The 23753-nt window shown below is 36.4% G+C and overlaps 1 protein-coding gene across 8 annotated transcripts in view; it reads left to right on the top strand.

Moving 5' to 3' along the window:
- Positions 1-23753, top strand: part of LOC131078410 (ubiquitin-like domain-containing protein CIP73) — a 142596-nt gene that overhangs the window by 28341 nt on the left and 90502 nt on the right. For 7 of the 8 annotated variants that reach the window (XR_009113781.2, XR_009113783.2, XM_058016100.2 and 4 more), the window contains exons 3-9: positions 9286-9403; positions 17547-17654; positions 20014-20114; positions 20304-20390; positions 20479-20643; positions 20839-20908; positions 21038-21207. Coding sequence is in view for 6 of the 8 variants with exons in the window: in XM_058016100.2 (XP_057872083.2) it covers positions 9286-9403; positions 17547-17654; positions 20014-20114; positions 20304-20390; positions 20479-20643; positions 20839-20908; positions 21038-21207 (819 nt within the window). In the remaining 2 variants the exon portion in view is untranslated. Of the gene's footprint in view, positions 1-9285; positions 9404-17546; positions 17655-20013; positions 20115-20303; positions 20391-20478; positions 20644-20838; positions 20909-21037; positions 21208-23753 lie in introns of those variants that run through there. The other variant, XM_059218408.1, reaches the window with a different exon arrangement.

Raw genomic sequence — 23753 nt, 5'->3', positions numbered from 1 at the left:
TAAAGAACACTACGTATGCCAATTGGTGAAAGCACTCTATGGTCTCAAACAGGCTCCTCGGGCATGGTACATGAAAATTGATAAGTACCTAGTTTATCATGGTTTTTTAGAGGCGTCCTTCTGATTCTAATTTGTATGTCAAACAATTTGGTGATGATCTTTTTCTTGTTGCCTATGTTGATCACTTGATCAATAGTGGGAGCTCAGCACATTTGATTGAAGAAATCAAACATAATTTGTCACTCCTTTGACATGATAGATTTGGGACCTCTGCATTATTGTCTTGGTGTAGATGTTTGGCAGATGGATGGTCACATTTTTGTTTCTTAGTTGAAGTATGCCAAGAGTCTATTGGATAAGTTCCAGATGAATGATTGCAAACTTGCATATACACCTATGGAGAAAGGGTTGAAACTATCAACCAAATCAAATTCACTTGTGGTGAATGAATCAACGTTCATGCAACTAGTGGGCAGCCTCATCTATCTCACTACAACTAGACGACCTCAGTTATGCTGTTAGCTACATCTCTTGCTTCATGAGAGCTCCTAAAGTTGAACATTGGGTTGTAGCGAAGCGTGTGCTGAGATATGTTTGGCATTCTATACAGCGGAATCAAAGATCCCAGGCTCATTGGTTTTACATACCCGGATTGGGCAGGTTTTGTTGATGACAAGAAGTCGACCTCTGGGTATGTTTTCAGTTTGGGCACATGCATGGACCAGCAAGAAGTAGTAGGCAGTAGCTCTTTCCTCGACCAAAGCAAAATGTCAGGGAATTGTAAAGGCAGCTTGTGAGGTAGTTTAGCTTCAAAGGATGCTTTCTGACATGCAAATGTCTCAAGTAGGTCCTTCACCCTTGTATTGTGACAATCAAGGCGTGCTGAAACTTACCAAAATCTAGTTTTCCATGAACGGACCAAGCATTTTGAGCTTCATTGTCTTTTCATCCACAAGCCTGTAGAAAATGGATCAATTCTATTGCAGTATGTATGTTCTAATTGAGTATCAGACTGCAAACATCCTCATTAAGTCTCTAAGCCCCAACAAGTTCGTCAAATTTAGGAGGCAACTTGGTGTAGTTGATCTATTGACCATTAAGGGAGGGTATTAGAATAATATTAGCATATTTGCTTATTAATGGTAACTAATGTAATCTTTGTTTAGTTTAGATAGTTTCTACGTTGTCTTCAGTTAATGATTCTTTCCTTAAGAAACATCGTCCTTAAAATCTCTTTAAGTAAAGCTTTCATATCTAATGTTAATCATCCAATTACCATAATAGAATCTTGCTAGGTGTTCTTGGTTTTTTGTAGCTCCTTTGTTTGGTAATTTTGCAAATTTTCAACCCTTAGGTGCTTACTTGGATGTTGTGATTGTTCCCATTGTTTCCATTGGAAATGGGACAGCTTCTTCTTCCCTTCCATTAAGTATTTGGTGGAAGGGTAGTTGCTTAGTCAAGGACAAGCCTAGGGCCGACAAACATTCCAAGGCAACCTTGACTGTGTCTTCTTGTGCCAAAAGAGTTTTCTCTGCCCCTTTCTTCAACCACGTTGATATATATGTATGTATGTTTGTATATCAGTGGCTCCAACTCTTACTCCATGGCATTTTCAGGTCCCACAGGGCTTTTGGGACGACAAGGTTGTTCCTTGGGGAGGATATTCATGTCAGACCCGTGACCACACTTATACCCAAACATGTCCTATTTGGTAGACAACAATGTGCAAAATAAAAGAACCCGGTAGCATAGCTCAGATCAGATCAAAAGTACAAATCTTAAACCAAAACTAAAACCATGTATAAAGCATTAAGGGTAACAAAACAAAGAACATAGCTCCTATAGAGCAGAATCCATGAAAGTTGCATTAACAATGTCATTAGTATTGTCATCAATCACCCAACAAAGCATGGATTATTGATTGAATGATCAATCAAATTCACTTTCAGGCAGTATGGTTTAAGCCTCATTATCCTAAAAGTTGTCAATTAGCTTGCTCTCCAAGCCCCAAGGTATGCGTCACCATTAGTAACCTAATCCAAGGCAATAGATAAAATATAATCTGAGTCAATATTATCAACCTCCTTTGCAAAACTAACAAGTCATGTTCATACCAGTGACAGAAGAAATATTATCACAGACAACCTTCTATCTAGTATCGGGAAAAATCAAACTTGGTGCAATTTTAGAGGGATAATTAAAGCGCTCAACTAATCGTTGTAAGTTTTAATGGAGCCTCAAGCAAGAAAGTTATTGAATTCTTCTTTAGGAACTTTTAGTATTAAAGATATTTGCGAGGCAGCCTTGAAATATCTCATTGTTTCTTGCCTTCTCTAACAACCTCAAGAACTTAGTAGAAATAACCAACCACAACTTCCTATAAAACAAATTTAACTTCTTAAAATAAGAAATACAGCCAAATGAAAAAAAAATCAAATCAGGAGATACACTGCTTGTTTGTGCACAAGGCAAACCTATCGAAAAAAATGTTCGACACAACTTTGGCAAACTTGCAATTAAAAAACATGAAAACAAGTCTCATCCACATTATATAGCTTACAAGGATCCCGCAAAAATTGGAAAGAGGAAAGGGAGTATCCCTATGTTCCACCAAGTTTCTGGTATAGGGGGAAGGGAGGACGTGTTTTGGGGATGATAGGGGATGGCAAAGGGGATGACTATATATATATATACACACACAGAAATTTCAGATATTCATATGATAGCATTGATAAAGGTGCAAATGTAATCATATTGACATATACATTATAGAATCAAAATTAAAACACAACAATAGAGTTCACATGAGAGTTGAACAAATTAATAATTTATTAGTAATAATTAATTGCCTCCATAATGTTGATGTATAGCTTCGGTCGGATCCTATAGGGCCGACTTAGCCATCAAATATGTGAATGGCCTATCGGCCTTACACATTTATTATAGTTCAATTCCTTCATTACCGTCCTTCATAATGAAACGACTTGTTAATAAAACATAACTAATAATGATCCGTCACCTTGGAAGTCGTGATCCTTGTCATGAAACGTGTTATTGGAAAAGGCATGTTGATTAATATTATAGCCGACTTATGGATAAGTCGTGTTGCTTGATCAAGACGTGTTTGGGTATATAGATCGGTTCACTCCATCCACCTTGGCAATTGATTTAATCATCAATCAGATCATATTCTTCTTTGGCAGCATAGTGATATCCTTCAGCAGTTCGTGTTGTTCTTCAGCAATACGACTTCATTCTTCAGTTGTATGTGCTCTCATCTTCAAGACAACACAATTGATATAGAAGTCAGATTGTGTTGAACTGTTCATCTTACAGCAGTCTAGGGTGGATATATATAGCTTCAAGTGTGAAGCAAAATCATTGTAAAGTCTCTTGACACAATTAAGATAATAAAGGCATATTCATTGCTGGGGTTTTCACCTTCAAGAGGAAGGTTTTCCCAGGATAATATCTGTGCATTTGTGTGAATTATTGTTTTACCTAATCTGATCCGAAAATTTAACACATAATTCATTTCAATGTGCATATGATATAAAATTGAAAAATATTAATACTGCATACGTTGAAATGCCCAAAGGCTACAAGTTTGCACTACAAACGTCAAAATGTAAAAAACCATAGCAATGGCTGCCTCTAGTTGGCATCTGCCAACATTACTTCAAAATCAGAGTCAGTCACTACCACTATGAGTATTTGGGGCTGGCTCATCTAATGGAACTTCAACCAATCCCTTTTTTCTATCCTCCTCATCAATTTGGGTGGTGTCTTTTGGATCAACATCCCATTGTAAAGTTGGAGTCTGTTGATAATCTAGAGACTGACGATCATGGAGTCACAAAGCATTGTGCATGGCCACCAAGTTCTCTGCATGTCTAGAGCTCAGCTTATTCCTCTTGATAAAGTGAATAAAGCTGTATTTGCAACTTGATTTGTCTGATCACTAGAAGTACTAGTAGTCTTCCTTTTCGCTCTTGTGGAAACATGAATATCGCTGCTAGTGCTACCACTAGGACTACCAAACATAGGGGGCATATGCTTAGTTGATTGTGTTGATTGTATTTGCATTGGCAGCCCCATAGACTTTGATTTTGCCTCCATGTGCAATCTATAACACTCTGCCCTTTCATTGTCTTTTATCTCATTACAAACCTTGACCCCCTTGGCCTGTAAAAACCCAATAGATGAGAATACACTCTTGTGTAGCTCCCATTTAATTTTTCTCTACAAAAGTGACACAGCCGTAATATACTAACCCCCCCAAATATGTCTTTTTCTCTTTGTCTAGGGCTGTCACCATTTGAAGAAGAGGTTTTTTAGGATTAAAGGGACCTTTTCATTGTGTTTTAAAGCTTCAGAAGGGCAATCAAATGGATTTTTTGAGGCTGCCCCCCTTCAACCGATTGGCTTTCATTTTGTTCTTCCCTTTCAACATGCCCACTACTTTCACTACTGATGCTCATGTTGTTTTGCTTTAGTTTTTGCAAATTGCAAATTAAAAACCACAAAAAATAATGCTTTTCTTCATTTAAAATTAGAAAAAATTGGAAAAGAAAAGGGCAAATGGAAGAATAACACACGTCTTTCACTTCTCTTGTTGGTTGCTGCCTCAATCCTCTCCTTTTTTGCTAATCAATGCTGGTTTTTGTTTTCCAACAGCACCTTCAAACCCTCTTTGTTATTTTAACTTGCTACTTGGCAGCAATTTTTTTTGACATGTTATAATGAAGTCCAATGCCTAAGATAGAGAGTTTTAAGTTTACATTTTAGGGTTAGAGGGGCGTTTAATAATTTAAAAAAAAAAACAAAAAACTTTTGAGTGTTTTTTGCTTTTAAAAAATCATTGCCATTATAGTCGAGGGACATCTAAATGTCCCCTTCGCATCTTGGGGACGTCTGAGCATCCCCATAGCATTTTTGAGATGTCTATGCTCATCGGGGGCATTTTGCTTGCAATTTTTTTTGGGGATGGCTTGGAAATGTCTCCAAGCTGACCCTTGACCTCGCGACATTCTTGGAGCAAGGATAGGGGCTAAAACTCCTGGGACATGTCCTTGTGTACCTCTGGAGTATACCACAAGAAGTTTGTGGGGGAACAATAACCATATAGAACAGAGTTTTGGGCTTAATAGTAGAAGATTGGATAGAAGGGGAGCTCATTTGGATCTCATTTTTGATTAAAAGAATCAAGTACCTCACATGGTAGATAAAGCTTGTGATATAGAGTACATTAGAAGTTTCAAGAAAGGGAGGCTCCTCATCACACTTCATGTTGTCCCAAATTTTAGTATTATAGAAGAGTTCTATAGGTTGAGCAAACCTATGAAGGGACATGGAAACCAAAGTATAAGTTCTTCTGTAAGAGTCACTCTCTCTTCAATTCCTTTCAAGATAAGTTACCGATTCGGGTACGGATTTGACAATTTTTTTTTCTTGGGTACGGTACAGGTACGTCCGTACACACACACATATATATTATATATATGTTCAAACATCAAAATTATATATATGTTTTGATGCATTTCATGCATCATAAGGGGTGAAATTAGGGTTTAGATGTTAAAAAAATATTAAAAAAGGTGTTTTTAATTGTTTTTGTGTTTTTATGACCCGTGGGCCCTGTTTTTGGGAACCCACGGGCCTTGGTTCTCCCGGGTCTGTGGCAGGACCCACAGAGAACCCAGCCACTTGGGCAGGACCCGGGTGGAACCTAGGGAGAACTTGGGGAGAACCAGGACTGGGCAAGAACCAGGACCCGGACCCAGCCCATTTTGCCAAGAACCGGTATCTTAGCTTTCAAGAAAATGGTGGTCCCAGACTAAAGGCATCATCAAAAGATTGAAAACCTTTAGAGGAGTGTAATGTCCCCTACTTGGAAGCAGTCATGTTTTCAACAATTATCATACATTGCTGAATGAATTATTAAGTTATTATGCTTTTTACAATTAATTCCACATTTTATAATTCATAGTCGTCTATATTATGATCTAACCTTGTTACTACCTAACCCTAAGGGAGAAAGGTGCAATTATGTTACCAGGGTGCTGAGAAACCAAATCACAACAGGCTCCCTCAAGGTTTACAAATGCAGGCCCTTACCCCATCTCGGGACTACTCCCTCAAGGTTTATAGGACACTGATCCTTACCCCATCTCGGGACCACCTAATTGATTGGAATTAGACCGCCTTTCCCTTTCCACAAATCATTCTCATCCTCCATAGGCATTAGCAGAAGACAAAGGATTGCGATATATATTTATATATGAACATCATTAGGCTTCATATATTAAGCGTACATATTCGGCACATCCCCATGCATACCACCAAGAACAAAGACGTTACTGCCTGTAACTCAATAACAGATCTGATCTGATCTGATCGGTGGTGATGTCACTGGATGCTTTGATTCCTTTCCTTTATATCTCTCAATGTGAGGGAGAGGTCACACCTCTTCATAATGTATGCCCTTTGGCAAGAGACACACCCTTTCACCATTAGCACCCTTTGAAAGAGTGCAACTCTTAATTATTTCTGCCCTTTGAAAGGGACACAACGTTTCACAATCAGATCTGCACTTCTTATTTAAATTAGATGCGCACTTCTGATTCCCAGATTATCCCCCTTTAAATGAGATTCTCTTCTCCCTTATATATCTCATGTTTGAGGGAGTCACAACTTTTCATTCCATGTCTTTTGACCATTCATTAACTTAATCAAATTTTAATTATATTTAATTATATTCTTTTATATTTTAATTTTAACTTTATTTTTATTCTTTTGAATTTTAATTTTATCATTATTATTTACCATTAAGTTCTATTTCAAAGTGGGGACATTACAAGGAGCACCATTTATCATAGCATCCTCTAATCAAAGCTAGATTCTCATTGTTGTAATATAAATTTCATCTATTAGATTTAAACCTTTGGTAAATGCTAGCCCTCCGAAGAAAGCCTCATGCCTAGTCAAGAGTTGTCTAATTGACTCCCAAGCTTCCCAGATACTTCCAAAGACTAAAGATTTATGTTGACTGAAAAAGACCCAAAGAACAAATCAAGATGGTGGAGCCCTTTCTTATTGCTCTTCTTATGGGAAACTCATTGAAGTAATTGTATTTCTCACCAACATTTTCTAGGGCTCACCACCCACACAATTTCATAAGAATCAATTTAACAACCAAAAGAGTACCATGTAGCTTCATGTTATAAGCTCCATGCTACAAAATCTGCAAGGAGGATAAAACCATTTCCTAGCAACATGTCCTTTCTTATTGCCTCTCCAATCAAACCACACAAAATATTTGTCTGACTTATGCAAATTTTTAATATGATAATTACAAAACAACCAAACAAAAGCAGAATAGATGTTATAAGAAGAAGTCATTTTTGAAACACTTGAGTAGGTGTCCTTACAATATAGAGACCTTTTTAGCAATCATAGGAAACACTGGCTTCCACATCATTGAGGAAGAAAGAGTAAAAGAAAACCCGAACACTTGACCATTTTATCAGGACTACCCCAGTCCCATCCAATCTCACCAAACCAATCAGGGGGAGTCTCAGCTCAGCTCAAGACCAGTGACTTGCGATAAGAAATCTTTGATCTTGAGGAAGTGTAGCGCACTCCAAGCCTATAAGAAAGGCAGGAAGGGTTCTCCTTATCAAGGTCAGGAAAATAAAGGTGTCATTAGCAAATCGAAGATCTGACAAATTCCTTTGATAATGGGGGCCAATAGAAGAGTATCTTTACAAGTAATGTAGGGTATCTGCTGAAAGCACCAACAAGGAGTGGGCCAAAGGATAACCTTTTTGAATGGATTGTTGAAGACCAACAGGATTATATGTAACATTAACTTAGGTTAAAGCATCTCTGAACAATACCCCCACTATTTTACAAAACTTATATTGAAGTCCAAGTGTCCTCAAAATCAACACAATGAAAGGCCAGCCAATTTTATTATGGGTCTTTTCAAAATTTAGCAGAACCATACAAATATTCTGTCTTGAATCTTGGGCCTATGTCATCCTTTGTCAACTGGAAATCACTTTATTCAAGATAAGCCACAAATCCACTTCAAGTACTGGAAACAATCTAGTGCAGAATATCTTGGAGTCCAACAGCAAAAGCTTGGCTATAATTTTATAAGACACATTCAGCTGAGGCTTATCACCATCCTTGGCGATAAGCTTGATTATCCCCTTATTGAGGTTCTTGCCAAGTTTCCATCATTCAAGGCTTTCTTAAATACAGCAAAATGATCTCTGGAAATCCACTCTTTGACTCTCCTAAGATCATATTTTTCTGAAGTAGGGCATCCGTGGAACATCCTTGGGGGTGCCCTACCAAAAGGAAAAAATGAGAATGTCTCTTACTTTTTGGGGCATCTAGTTATGCCCTGCGAATGTGAGGATGTCCCTTGACTGGATGTATTGTCCTGTCTTGTTTCCTTTGCTATCGGTAAATTGTATTTCACTGAACCCAGCCTTTGTATTCTTCAGGACGAGGATTTATGGCTTGCTTAAAGTTGCTTAATTCCACTTTGCAAGTTTGGTCTGTTGCTTCAACTCCATTTTTCTGCCTAAGATTTCTTTGGCTAAAGCATCCCTTATAATCAATTTGTAAGTTTCATACCCTTTGGCTCTGTCAAAATTGGCCTTCTTGCCTGAATGATTTATTGTTCTGTCTTTGAATATGTTTGGCCACTGTTAGCTTCCTTACTTTCATTAGCATCATTATTACAAAAGCCAACAGTATCATATTACATTGACTTGCTTTTTTTAACCTAAATGATTTCACATTCCTTCATTCTATTAATTCTTACATTTATCACAGACAGCTGGATTTCATTGCATCCTGCACAACTTTCTTCTGCCTTATTTTTGATCATTTCCTAGTTCATTAGACTTTGTATGAAGTAACCTTCTATATATTGCTTGACACCCTAATTCCACCCTAATTCCTGGCCACTCCTAAGATAACAAGTGAGAATATAAAACTCTACAGCTTTGTTTTTGTGTGACTTGTTTCTATAATGTAAGGCCCAATGATATTTTTTTATAGTCTTGAATAATAACTTCACTGCTGTGTTCATGGGTTAGGAACATAACTTTATTTTCAGCTATTTAAGATGTGTAGATTGACACAAAAGAAACATCTGTGTTTACTGGTAAACATTTTCAATGCATATAGTATATTGAGGGGCAATATACTTCAGGCTTTATATCTATCTTTGCGATGACCTTTTTTAGCTTCCAAAATATCATGCAGTTGCCTGTACCTGCACTAAAGGAGCAGATTGCAACCGTTACTGGAGTTCTTTCAGAACAGCAGCGACTCATTTGTCGGGGAAAGGTTTTGAAGGATGACCAGCTTTTATCAGCTTATCGTATCCTTATCGTACTTTCATTTTCTATTCAACTTCCCTCACTTAATTGTTTCTATTTTTTAATAATAATGATTATTCTAAACTATACAAATGGTTTAACCTATATTGAATATGTGCTTTGCTATTGATTCTGAATATATCAGTTCTTTAGTCTGTATTGAAGTGTCTGAATTATTGAAGGGGTATACTGCTTTGTCAGCTGAAAGCTTGATCTTTTGCTATATTTATAGTTAGATTTATGTGAAAGGACTAGGGGCATTTTGTGTTTTACTACTGTTGGGATCGGGATACAGCAATGCTGAATGTATTTTCTGAGCTTTGACACTTATCTTCTTTGGATGGATGAATAGGGGCTATCATTGGGTTCCCTCCGTAAGAAGAAATCACATGCTTAAAAAATTTAACAGCTTATTAACAATCAAAAGCTCGTCCTGTTCTATGAAGATATCCTAATGGTTTCTGTCACCCATGGCTATGTTTAAGGTGTCTCTCTTCAAGGCCCAACCCTTACCTCTCTATATATGTATGCGAGAAGGGGCTTTTATTTGCTTTTGAAGTGATTTTTCATAAGAAAAGTGTCATGATTTTATTGGTTTGGTTCCAAATGTTACTGGGTCCACAAGGGCAAAGAAATAGCTAGATCGTTAATGCCTGAAGCACAAAATTAATGAAGTTGGAGTCTATCTTCTAAGCTTAGAGATTCGCCCATCCAAGAGGCCAACTTTGATGGAAATGGTAATCTCATTCGCATTAAAATACTTTGTTGCATCTGGCTAAGAATGGGAGAATGCCAAAATATCTGAGGTGCAAATACCCTTTTTCAGTTTCACGATTCCTTCCTTTTTTTGATAATATAGTGAGGGATTTATAGGGGCCCTCTCCTCAGAATCATCAATAAAAACAAATACATGACAGATGGTCAAACTGATCAACAGACAAAATAGCCACACAACTAAAGGTGCAAAAGCCTACGAGACAAGCAAAACACTAGACAGCTCCAAAAACAAACGTAAGAGAAACAAATAGCTGTAGGATTCTATGGAAGAGAGGTGAGGACACTTGCTTTAAAGACACCCCTACACCCAACTGCCACCAGGTCACCTTTCTTGCTATTCGCATCTAAGACCATCTCTTGGGTAGTACCACTTACTCCATTTAGGTTCTGCCCTCTCCATCAACATCTGGCACTAGAAATCATAAATCATATAAGTTGCTGGTTCTGGTTCTGATCCTGGTTTGGTTCATGGATTTGGATTGTGCCAAGAAGATGGCACTCAAGAGCATACCAAAATATTGATTACCTGCCCTTAAAGAAGAGCTGCCACCTCAAGCAACAGATTGAAATAAAGGAAGAAGCATGTAGGAGATGGGAAACTAATTTCCCTTTCAAGAGTCCTATTGCCACAGGACGGGAAAAAATATCGTACAGATCACCTGAGGTGGACAAGAATCAAAAATAAAATTTTCAATTGCTGTCCATGGCTGAAAAAATTGCTATAAAGAACCAAAAAAATGCTCGGTTGATGCCCATGCTGGCTAAGAATCCAGCACTGAGTTCTGCCTACGATAGTAATGAGTAAACCAAATGCCAACAAAATTTTTACACAAAACAAGGACCTCATCAAGATATGCTTCCAGCTAGGGCAGTGCATCTCACTCATCCGTTGAATCACCACTGGAGAAAATCCGCTTCCACCGCAAAATGCTTACAACCCAGCAAAGAAGCTAAAGCTATCTCAGCCACAACTGCTTCCCATTCAAATTCATTGTTAGATCTACTACTGATAAAAACTGAGGCACCTTTCAGCAAAAGGCCTTCCTCATCTCTATGATTAGTTCCAGCTTCAGTCTACCAAATATTTCCCCCAAAGGCACTGTTGAAATTGAGCCTGTGAAAACCTATCCAATAATCCTCATTTCAAACAGACTGCTTAACAATTACCCCATTAATATGGGAGATTACTGCTAATTGTTGTTGTTTACCTTTACTGATATTAAGGGAAAATACTTTTGACTTATCTGTGTTAATTTTATGGTCTGAGGCCACTTCTTACTCATCCAAAGTTTGTTTGATAGAACATCTGCTTTGACAAAATGAATTGTTTCATCAAAAAATTGTAGAGCTGCTGGATGCCCCCCTCCCTTGCTTGGATACATTCCCTCATGTATTGAATACTAGATATGATTATGATATTCCTAGGTACCATATCAAGACATATTGATATGCAAATCTATATTTGGGCTGCATCTGATATGTCTAGATATGGCACTGCACAGTTTGGTGCCATATTCAGTTTAGGGTTTATGAAAAAGCATTCTAAAACGTAAAAAAATTGTTCAGACACACACACACACCACTCCCAACATGAACGCATTACTATTATAACAGAATAAATATTATAAACTAATATGAAGAAATATATTTAGAGAGATAAGATGTTCAGTCCATGCTAAATTCATATATGCTTCTGGATTCAGCTGTGTAGAACTTCGTTGCATCAACGTTTCGAATCACACTCTGTGATTCGTCATCTTTTCTCCTACAGCTCTATCATCTTGGTGATGAATCATGGAGTGTGATTCGAAACGTTGATGCAAAAAAGTTCTACACAGCTGAATCCAGAGGCATATATGAAGAAATTTAATGTTCTATACCCTTAGATGTTAACAATTCACTATGTATTTTTTATTATTTTTGTAATTGCTGTAAGTGTAAATAGCTGCATCAGTTTTAGGGAATCTTGAAATTTTTCCATGTCCACATCTGACAGTGTATCTGTTTCCATGCAATGCTGACAGCGTATTTGATTTTGAGCAGTGATGGCTGTTAAAACTTTACAGTTATGATAAAGAGGTGAGGGAAGAAAGTGTTTCTTTGCTTTATTCCTCGTCTTATTTAGGCCATTTCTTATATGTGTGGTTATGGCATTACATGCTGCCATTTTCAATTTAGGATTTATGAATTTAAAAAAAAGAAAATGCAAATAAAAAAGCTTTAAAAAATTGTACACACCTACACTCATATCCCACACATCACTAATTTAAAATAATTTCATGAACTTTAATAAAAATATACATAAATTATGTTATTTATCCTTTAGATGTATTACAATTAAATATATGCATATTTTTATAATTGATGTATCTAGCCATATTGGTATTAAATTTGCCATATGCATATTTGATACTGTATCCGTTTCCATGCAATCCTGACAATTGTTGATGATTTACCCTGAAATGACTCATGTCTGACAAATTTATTTTAAGCAGTTGTGGCTGCTAAAGCTCTACCATATTGATAAGATGTGAGGGAAGAGGGGGTTCCCCTGCCTTATTCCTCGTCTTAAATAGTCAGCTGTGCTGCCATTGATGATGACTAAGATATCAGGGGAGGGGATATCAGTGTACTCCCAATCTCTAAAGTTTTTGTTGAAACCAAAATTTTCAAGGATTTTGGAGAATGAAGTTTTATACAACCTGAAAATTATATCTTCTACGTTCCTTGTTTTGACTGAGATATGAAAAATAAATTGAATGAATGATTCAATAATCGGATGATTACATTGAATGATATACATGTATATATAGAGGTTACAAGAGGATGTTCTAATCTATAATTAGAACATAACGTTAAAGTAAAAGATTAAAGAGCTAAACGCCAATTAAGCGTGAAAGCTAAATTAAGCTTAAAAGCTAAATAAAGCTTAAAAGCTAATTAACTAAAAAGCTAAATGCTAAATAAAGCTTAAAAGCTAATTACATAATAAAAAGCTAACTTAACAAGCTAAATAAGATGACCACTAAAAATAGAAGATGACCACTAAAAATAGAAGATGACCATTATAGAAGATATTAATATTATTTTAACACCCTCCCTAATGGTCATCGTACTCAATACCCTACAGAAAACACTGCAGGTGTTATGATCACAGATGCAAAGAACACTCTGTTGCTACGGAGACCCTCCCAGGATCTGCAGAATTTAAATGACCAAGAGTACGAAAAGCCATCCAAGCGAATGTAGCCTTCACACGCGAATTAGAGATCTGGCACACACGAATTACTGAAGCCTGAAACAATGATTTTGAGGAAAAAATCAGCAAACCCTTTTGCAGAAGAGTACCAACTCCAAAACTGACTGCAAGATACCACGGTTGCAGATGTACACCCTAGCAGGTGCGACCCAAACTGACTGCGACAAAGCTTGATTTCTGAGGAGAAAAATCGAGCAAAACCAGAGAATTTCGCGAATCACAAATCCCACGCGAACTTTGCATATTACAGATGATTTTTGAGGAAAAAATCGTAAAAACCAGCAAACAATTTTTGAAGAAAAAATCATGAAAACCTAGAAATCCCACACAAGCTTTGCGGATGACAGATAATACTGCGAACAGTTTTTGAGGAAAAAAATGTGAAAACCAAGAAATCTGAGGTTACAAATCATCTTTTTTGTGGAAAAAAAGGGTAAAACCCAGATAAATAAAATCTTACGCGAATATTGCGGATTACAGATGAGATAATTTTTAAGGGAAAATTATAAATCCTGCGAACAATTTTTGAGGAAAAAATCTTGAAACCCCTCCCATGATTTTTTGTGGAAAAATTCAGAAAATTGACAGACAATTTTTCAGGAAAAAATCGTGAAAACCTTGGGACCTGTAAGATATTAATATTATTTTAACAAGATAGTTGATTCATGGACCATTAAAGCTATCTCTTTCCAAATTTTTATAGCTGGAGAAGGCGACCAGGAATTTTGTGATCAGGTTGCATACCATGTTGCATAAGCACCTTTAAAGGTCTGGAATCTCCAAATGTTTGAGGGGTCCCTGTGTTTGGGATGTGATAAGCATCACAAAGGCCCTGGATTTCCATGATAATTTTATTGCTGTTACTACATCTTTTTCAACTTTACCTTGCAGGCTTGGAAGAATATAGGAGAAAAATTATATGGGCCAAGTTCCTTATCCTTTTGATTTGGAACAGAGATTTCTTCACTTTCTTCTGAGAAAGTTGAAGCCGTTAGCCTTTTGTTGTAATGATTCTTGGGATGTATGTCTGCTGAAACTTTAAATTCCTATTATTACAAATGACAAAGTCGGCTGAAGAAAATCTGTTGCTTCTGTTCAAATTTCAACTGAAGTAGTCATTTGGAAGTGCAACCCATCTTGTGAGAATGTCGAAGAAATCCAATTTGCATGCTTCTTGACTTGTTGAACCTTGTTGGAAAAGCTAGTATTATAGTTTGCTTCCTCTATCTATCCAAGTTTCTTTAGGCATTTGTCTCCAAGAGGCATTGAGTTTTTGCATGCATCTCTTCCATCTTTCATAGGATATTCTTCTGTTCATCCAACAGTTGGTGCATGATGGTGAGAACATACGATTACCACAAGCCATTAACCCCCTCTTGTTCTATTAATCTTTTCTTCTAAAGAAATGTTTCTGAATGCCAGTTTGTTCCGTTCTTGAAGCAACTATCAATGAAGACAGCTTGTTTTCAAGCTTGAGCATTCTTTATCATGCTACCTTTGATCAATTTGACCACCAGTTATTTATATGCATGTAGGTGTACCAATTCTTCAGCAACTTTATCACAAACTTGAACAGACCTGTCTAAGGAGCTGTGTCAGTCTTGGTGGTGTTTTTGATTGATGAATGATCTGAGACTGTTGCTTTAACAATAGCAGATACATTGGTAAGTCCTTTTCTAGTCATCCATTTCCAGAATGCAGTCAATCCTTTTTGTTATCGCTGCAAGCCTCCTTTGTCTATTGCACCATGTGAACCTCCTGCTCATAGGCTTAACATTGCAAAGAGAGCACTTTGAAACAAATTTGGAGGGGACCTGTGTGATTGGTTGGCTGATTAGGCCTCCTGATTTGTGGTCTGGACTTTGGATTGGATTGAATTCCCCACCTGGGACTCTTGATCCTCTAAGTGGCCATGAAAGCTTTGATATGGTCCCAGCATCCTCTTCTTTAGGATGGGTGAATTATGAGCATGCACATTTTTAAACAGATCTTTGATCTTTTCTTTGAAGATTTTAATTGAACAGTTTAACCAATTTTTGTGTGCAAGCATCGGGACACAAATGATAGAGCTAGGACTGTAAAGAGTAATTAATCCTCCAGACTGAGCCCCTGCTTCTTGAATGTACAGTATCAATTTTTCCACTGTTTTTAGCTGTTCTTGAACCTCTTCCACAAGAGTAGGTTTTTCATCCAAAACCAAGTCAGGTCTTTTGAGTTGCAAGTGTCCTTTCCTGAAATGCTACTTCCTAGGGGGCATTAAGGCTCCAACATTTCATGAAAGGCATTTTGTTTTCTTGTTGGAGGGGCTTCTACCCTTCTATTCCTTGGCAAATTTTGTAACTGTAGATCTCTTAGTGTGATTGACTCTGGCCCCTGGGGCTTCTGTTTCCAGTCTTTCTACTTCCGTAGATCAATGTGTTTTCTTCATTGCCTGGTTACTGTCGGTTTTGTTCTTATTTTATGGTTGAGTTTATTGAGACTGCCTTTCTGATATTTTTTAGAGATTGTAGGGGTTCCCGTAGTGTGATTGATTCTTGTGCTTCTTGAAGTTCTTTTCACAGTCTTTTTGCTTCCATGGATCACTATACTTTCTTTAGAACCTTGTCAACATCAGTTGGTTTATTTTTTATTTTATGATATTATTCAATATAACTCCTATCTGTTCTAGTGTTTCCCCTCCTGTTTCTGTTGATTGCAGCCTAGTTTCCTTTTCCTATGTTATTTCAGTCTCCCACCTATCCCATTCCTATTTCTTCTTTCCTGGGTCCTCACTTCTATGGTTGGTTGTTTTTGCAGTAGGTGTTCTGTTCCTGCATCCTTTGCTTCTCCCTCAATATATTATTGATCTGATTGTGATCATTGAGGTCAAAATTTTGTCTCCCTCAATGATCATGAGTCTGTCGTGGTACCTCGATTTCATTACTTTATTTTGTAGATCTGGTTGCACTTCTGGTTTAGTAATTTTAGGTTTAATATAACTGGTCCTTATATGGAGTAGCCGCTGTGGATTTCTAATGATGTGTCCTGCAAGTGACAGCAAAGTGGTAGACACTGTAGTTCTGAAACATTCATTTTTATACACATATTTGTGTGGGATGAATGGGAATTGTCTCTAATGATGATTCCGAGTAAGAAGAACTCCCCTATGGTGTTTCCAATCTTTTTTGTATATCCTTCTTGCATGTCTGAGTCAGCAAGCAAGACATTGTAAGCCACCCGAGTCTTTACTACCAACTTTGCGTTTGCATCAAATTGGGGAGTCATGATAAGTGATTGAAGTTGAGAGTTTTTTAAGAAATGATGGGCCTCTTTCAGAATCTTTTCTTTTCTGTGCTATGATCGAGGACTGCCAAGAAGAAATTACAGGCTAAGGGCCCTATCTTTTCGATTGATCCCCACTTCCTTTCAATATACTGTTTAAAGATGTCAATCCCGGACCTTATGTCTGTGAAATTCGCTAAGACATATTTTTCTGATAGTTGATGTATTTCTGAAATTAGAAATTCCTTCTTATAAGATAAATGCTTTTTTATTCCACAAGTCCGATTGTGGATGGAGCCTGATTATTTGTTGGTATGTTCTTTCTTTGTGTGAGTTGATGTTTTTTGGATTACTGTTGTCCTATGCATCTGTCTAATCTTTGTGCTTATCCCTCTTCAATGTGGGTCTCATGTTTCCTAGTCTTCAGCCTTGGCTATGCACTGCATTTTAATCTTGATTTTTTAGGTAAGTTCCTCTTTTTATATCTGGTGAAATATAGTAAACATTTTATTCTCTCGGTAGATCTGGAGGAGGACAGTAAGTATTTTAAGTTTTTAAGCAATACCATTCCCATTAGCTTGACTTGGATCTCTTGTTGATTATACCTGGATTATATATCTCATGTTAATACCCTGTATTATTTTGTTAGGTTCTTATTAAAATTTAATATGAAAATTTGACATTCTATGCCATCAAAATATGGTTTTGTGAGTTCCTTTATTATATTGATAACTACTGTGATAACATTGATATTGCTGTATATTTGCATCTGTTGTCTGTACTTCCTACGTCATTACTTGTTACATAATTATTATAATAGTAGATCCAATTTTCCTTATCATAACTAGATGTTGAGGATGGGCATACGCTCCATTTGGTGGTTCGGCAACCCCTTCAGCAACCTCCTTTGTCTACGATAGGAACTGGTGGAAGTGATGGCTATGCTGAACAGCAAGGTATTCCTATGTTGCCCTTGCTCAAAGAGCTTCTTTTGATTGGTTTTCATCTTATGTTTTTATTTTTTAAGCCTTTTGAGCTAAAATGGGCTTAATGGTTTTTGTTGAACTTAGTATTTTGAAGGATAGTGAGGTCTTCAGTGCTGTAAATATGATTTGTAAGGGTAGTGGTGATTTTCTAAGGTCTTGGCCTAGCTAGCATGTGGACATGGAAAGGAGATTTCCTTTGGTCACGAGAAAACATGTAATTTATCTCTGTATAATTGAAGTTGAGGCTATTGTATATTTGATTGTCATAGTTCTGATTTGCCCATTTCAATGCTAGATGTCTGCTGAATGTTTTGTTGATCACAGTGTTATATGTTTGTGTGGGTATGAATGGAAAAATTCAATATCATGTGAGAATTGTGTAATGGTTTGATTTTAGAAGCTAGGAATCAGATGTTTTTTTTAGGGATACACTGGGATGTATCCCTGGAGGTTCTCTGGCTGCATTCGTACTCATCATGTTATGGGGACACAGGAATGCCTGGGAAACATATTGAAAAAGCCATTCAGCTGTCCAGCAGCAGCGCCAGTCATAGTAAAAACAATTTCAGTCAAATGTTCTGAATGGATATGTGATCAATTTAGGGATACTATACAGTGTACCAGAATTCAATTTCTCTATAAAAGAATAGAACAATTAAATGCTGACTGCCCTTGTTAAAGGTATGCCAATACACCACTACCTGGCTTAAACTGTTCTCACTGTCATTGGCATTGGAATACTAATATTGGCTTTGAATATGATGTCATTGTGGCCGGAATTTGACACCAAAAGGTTCTTCAATGTGGGGGAAAATGTTCCATAAACCCAGTTATAAATTTAGAATGTTTTCCTCTGTATTATATACCAGATTTTTTTCAGTTCATTCATATACTGCTGCAATTTGTGTTGTTAAAGTGGATTGTATGGATCCGAGCAACATCTGCTGCAGTGATATGCATGATCAGTGATGGAGTACTGCAGGGATTTTAATGCAAATGATATTTAATTACCTAATTAAAGTAAATGGTTGTCGGTTGTCTAAGCATTAAAAAATAAAAACCTTTCAAACAAAATCTAAAAATGCTTTAGAGAGAGAAGTAAAGGTGTGGTTATGGACTTAATAAAATGCCCAATTGAGAATTGTGCCGAGTTATGGAATATATTGTTTTTCAGATTTTTTAACATTTTGTCAATATGTGCATGGTTCAAGTGGATCCGTGTGGATGAGAATTGACCTCTGCTGCAGTGCTTTGCCTCACCAGTAATGGATTAATACAGGGATTTCAATGTCAATGATATTGTAATACTGAATTACAGTAATACCATTGTTGTCAGCTGACTAAGCATTAAAAGCCTCTCTAAATCTGAAAGTGATTTTGAGAGTGAGAGAGGCATGGTTACCAACTTGATAAAATGCTCAATCAAGAAATGTGCCCTGAATTATGGAATATATTGTTTTCAGATTTTTCTATATTTATTATTTTGTCATTTTATAATTTACAGTTGTAGCCTTTCATCTTTTGTTCTATATGCACTTTGACAAAGAAAACTCAAATCAAAACAATGAAATTTGGTTAATTTTATATGTGGATTCTTGTGAATTTTCAATTCAGCTCTATTTTATGTAACAATATAATATGGTTAGAATCGTTAGATAATGAATGTGGTAAATGCTTTGTTGTATGGATAACTGAAATTTTCTATTTCTTATAAAATTTTCCTATTTTTTTAATTGCCATCTACTAAAAAAGGCCATCAGTCACCTGTCATCCCTTAAACGCATCCCTGTGTTTTTTGTTGTCTTTGCATTTCTTAACCCTCTATTCAATAAAATTTAACTTTTAAATGCCTTTGAGGCTATACTGTTTTTGTTTTTCTTTTATCTGGTGTGCGTGTATTATTGCCAGATGCTGTAAGTTATACTACGTCTGATATGTGCTGAAGGTTCCAAACTGTGTATATATTCAAACTTTTAAGCTGCATCAGTGAAAATTAGCTGATCCCAAAGGCTAACAATGACATTAGCTGATTGATACAAACCTTTCAAACAAGTTCAAGGGCAAGATGTAGAAGATGAAAATTTGTGGCTAGCTACTGGTGATTAACACCTAGTCTCCACATTTCTGGTAGCGTAATATGTTAAGGCAGTCTGGGCTACTACATTTTGGATGGCTAATGATGTCCATGCAATCTTGCTTGTATTGGTCTTCTTGTATTAAATGATGATTGTAGTTAAATCTTCTCGAATAAAGTAATTTCTAACAGAGAACATGTTCTAAATAGAGAATTCTGAATCTATCATTATACGTGGTTTGGTTTTATATTTAGGGTCCACTCGGAATAGAAGTGGACAAGTTTCCCACAGTGTGGTGCTTGGGACCTTTAATATTACAGATCAAGCTGATGGGGCTATTCCAGATGTCAATCGTGTAAGTTCATCGTGGATCTAGGAAACTAAAATGTGTGTTCTAAGATACTGAGTGAGTGTACACTACTGTGGGGACTCATCATATCAGTCATTTGAGTTACCTGCATTTTATGCAAGTCTTCTTGAGAAAAATGGTTTGAGCTTTAGTGACAAAGATTTGATGGTATTGTATTTGATTTTTATTTTACAGTTTGTTTCTGCTGTGTTAAATTCTATCGGGATTGGTAATGTATTGCCCATAAGTCCTGGCGTAGGCAATGGGTCAAATGTGATACTTGTGAGTGCCACTATTCAATCCTCTCAGTGTTGTTTTTGGATTGGAAAAGGTTTTCTCTCTTATATTAATGCATTAATCTATTTGGCAGCAAGGAACTGGTTTTGAATCACAGCAAAGAACAACAAATGCTACTGGCAGAGTAGATGTAAATCCAACACAATCTGATCATGCATCAGATATTCAGTCGGATCCTATTCATGGTTCATTTCGTTTGTCACCAACTTCGTTACTAAGGCCTCTTAATCAAGCTACGGTGGGGTTTGATATGGTTGTTGAAAATTATTATTATATTAAGAGGATTTGGAATTTGTTTTGTTAATAAATCTTCATTTTGAGGAGTTTAATTGTATATCTGTTATGCCCTCTTCCCTTGGTTTTTCTGGTTATCTGTTTAATCAATCTATGTATTGAGTGCAATTTTAATGTCTGTATATGGCTGGTTTTACAGGTTATCTCTGATTCGTTGACAACGTTGTCCTTGTATTTGAACCGAATGAGACATGAATTTTCATTGATCAGTGAGTCCATCTGTTGTTTTTGTTAGGAGTTGTCTAATTTTTAGAATATCATAATGTAAATATCGGATCAAAAGTAAGGTTTTTAATGTGGGGAGATCAGATAGATTATAATGTTTTCTACATTTTCAGGTCCTGAGAATCAATCCCAAGCTACTTCTCAAAGTAGTGAAGCAGAGGCTTTACGAAGTGCATCTGTTTCACCTTTAATCCCTGGAGGGTTGCCAACACCAGCAGCCTTGGGAGCAGTTATCAGGCACACACAACAATTTTTGAATGACCAGGCTGGATCTTCACTTTCAGTAAGTACCTCAACATTGTTGTTCTATATCATAAAACATCAATTAACATCCTATAGTGGTTTACAACTTTAATTGTCCTGGGTGGCCCTAGAGAACAGTGGACGAATCCTAACTGCAACATTTTTCACACTTGTACCTTATTTTCTCGTTTAATGTGAAATGAGCACTTATTGTATGAGGTGCAAGGCTATGTGGCCATACAACATTATTGAAGCAATCTCATTGATGAACAGACATGTGCAATCTTTTATGCAGGATTTAGACTGTTCGTTTGATGGCATATTACTTTTTATTAATATTAGTAACCTTATGCTGGGAGCATCTTTATATTGTAGAAGAACTTGATTTTAGTATAAATTAAAAACAATTTTAAATTTGAGAAATTTAATTCTAAAATACCAGTCATTGAAAGGTAAAAGAGGACAAAGAAAGATAACTATATTAATGTCCATGAATGATCAAGAATTGGGCAAGGGTTTGTATTGCACATCAGGTACAAGTGCAAACAACTAGGGCAAAAGGTAGGGATAAAAGGCCCTAAACTTGACAAATACAATGAAGCAAGAAAAGCAGGAAAAATAAAGAAATAGACACAAGATTTCTTGCTTTTTTCCTAGCATAGTACACTATGTAACTAGCCACATTCTGAAATTTTAAAATTTGAATGTGGTGGCTTAGGGCCAGGCTTTTTGTGGTATGTCACATTCCATGGATGTTCCCTCCAACAATAACCCTATAATAGCATACACTTCCTCCAATGTAGTGGCCACCTCTATAGTATGACCATTTGCTATCATCAGAATGTGTCCGTCCAGATCTTCATATGGATTGCTGACAAGTTCGTGCCCAACAGTACATGACGCATCTCTATGATCTTGTTGTACTTAAGTATCACCAATTTGATCCTACAATCATCTAATATTTTGCCTGTAGCTTGAGCAGGCAGGATTTGGCTTTATCTAACAGAATTGTAGAAGAGTACTCACTGTTAGATGAACCTGCTCAGAGTGCTTCTACCTGTTCTATTTTATCTTGCTTATCTATATTTAAAATATACATTTTGCATACACTTTATTATTGAAAATAGAAATTCTAAATATTTTGCTATTTTACTTAATGCAACAATATTTTCCAACACGCAACACTCTCACTTAGCCAAATGTTCTTCAGTTAAACTGCCACACTTTGAATACTTACTTCCAAAACTCAGACTTATGGCTAGCAAAACTCTTAATTTATATAATCATATATATGTTCTTATATAGGTAGTCTATCTGGTTGGGTGGCATCCAAGGCATAAATATTGTAAATATAGAAGTTAAGATAATAGTAGTTTATCTTAATAATGGGAATTCTAATTTTCTTGAAGAATTTTGGAGGTTAACCTCTTTCGAGTGGCTTTTTATTAGCAAGAGAGTGATTGAAGGAGATGGTTTTTGTGATGTCCCCAAACTGAACCTCATCAAATATTGTTGATTTTAAGAAACCTCCTTGTATTATCTTTATAAATGATAAAGCCATTACAAGACATGGCCGACTAAAAACAATAAGACAAAAGTCTTATTTATAATGTGGACAAAGATGATTAGAAATGCAGTTAAATAAAAGAAATCAAATATAATTGTCATACACCTATTACAAATACAGGGAAAGCAATGATTAAAGAAAAGAAATAGTAATTAATGAATGACATATCACTCCTAATACAACGATTCTCTCTAAGACATTGTGCAAGTGATTACATAAGAAACAATAAGTAATCACAAGGAGTCTAGAAGCGATTCCTTGAAGCAACGATAAGACAGCAAATTAGACTGGACATTTACGAGGAACAGATATATTTCAAGACGACGATTCCTTACTAATAGGGAAATAATTCCAGGAGTGATAGTATGTAAGGCAGCATTCAATTGGTGGGGGAAAAACAACGATTAAGGGAGACGTAAAGCAGCTAATTACAAAATGAGGAAATAGTTAATTAGTGGTCAGAATATAATTTAATTGCTGAGAATATTATTCTATATTTATCGGGCGCAACAGATGGTTCAAACTGTTAATTGTTATGGTAAAAGCATAAGCACTTGAAGAATTCCACAGCACTCATAAGATCCAACATCCGCTCATGACTTGGTAATAGTAATCACCAACGAGACTATAGAGTGTTGTTAATAGTTGGGATATCGGAGGTTAAACATGCCACGATACAGTAACAAATGCTGATATAAGATATTGATTTTGAAAGGTCTGAATTACATCTTGTGTCACGGGAGTTGGTTGGGTCATCACATACACATCTCATGAATAAAGACAGCGGTTTCAAATAGTTAATGTTGAACGTGCTTATGATAAACAAACTAAATGCTATGGAAAATTAGGAAGAGACACATCCCTTCGATAGCCAAGCAATGCAACCATTCCATCGTGCTAGTTATATAAAGAGGCAGGATTAATAATCACGGTGGAGGAATAGGAGAAGGGAGAGATAATAAGAGAGAGATTTAGAACATAGAATAATCAAGAGATGTCGCCCTTCAAAGATATATATA

Source organism: Cryptomeria japonica, chromosome 3 (assembly GCF_030272615.1).
Source record: "Cryptomeria japonica chromosome 3, Sugi_1.0, whole genome shotgun sequence".
NCBI classification, from domain to species: domain Eukaryota; kingdom Viridiplantae; phylum Streptophyta; class Pinopsida; order Cupressales; family Cupressaceae; genus Cryptomeria; species Cryptomeria japonica.
This window is presented reverse-complemented; position numbering and strand designations above follow the sequence as displayed.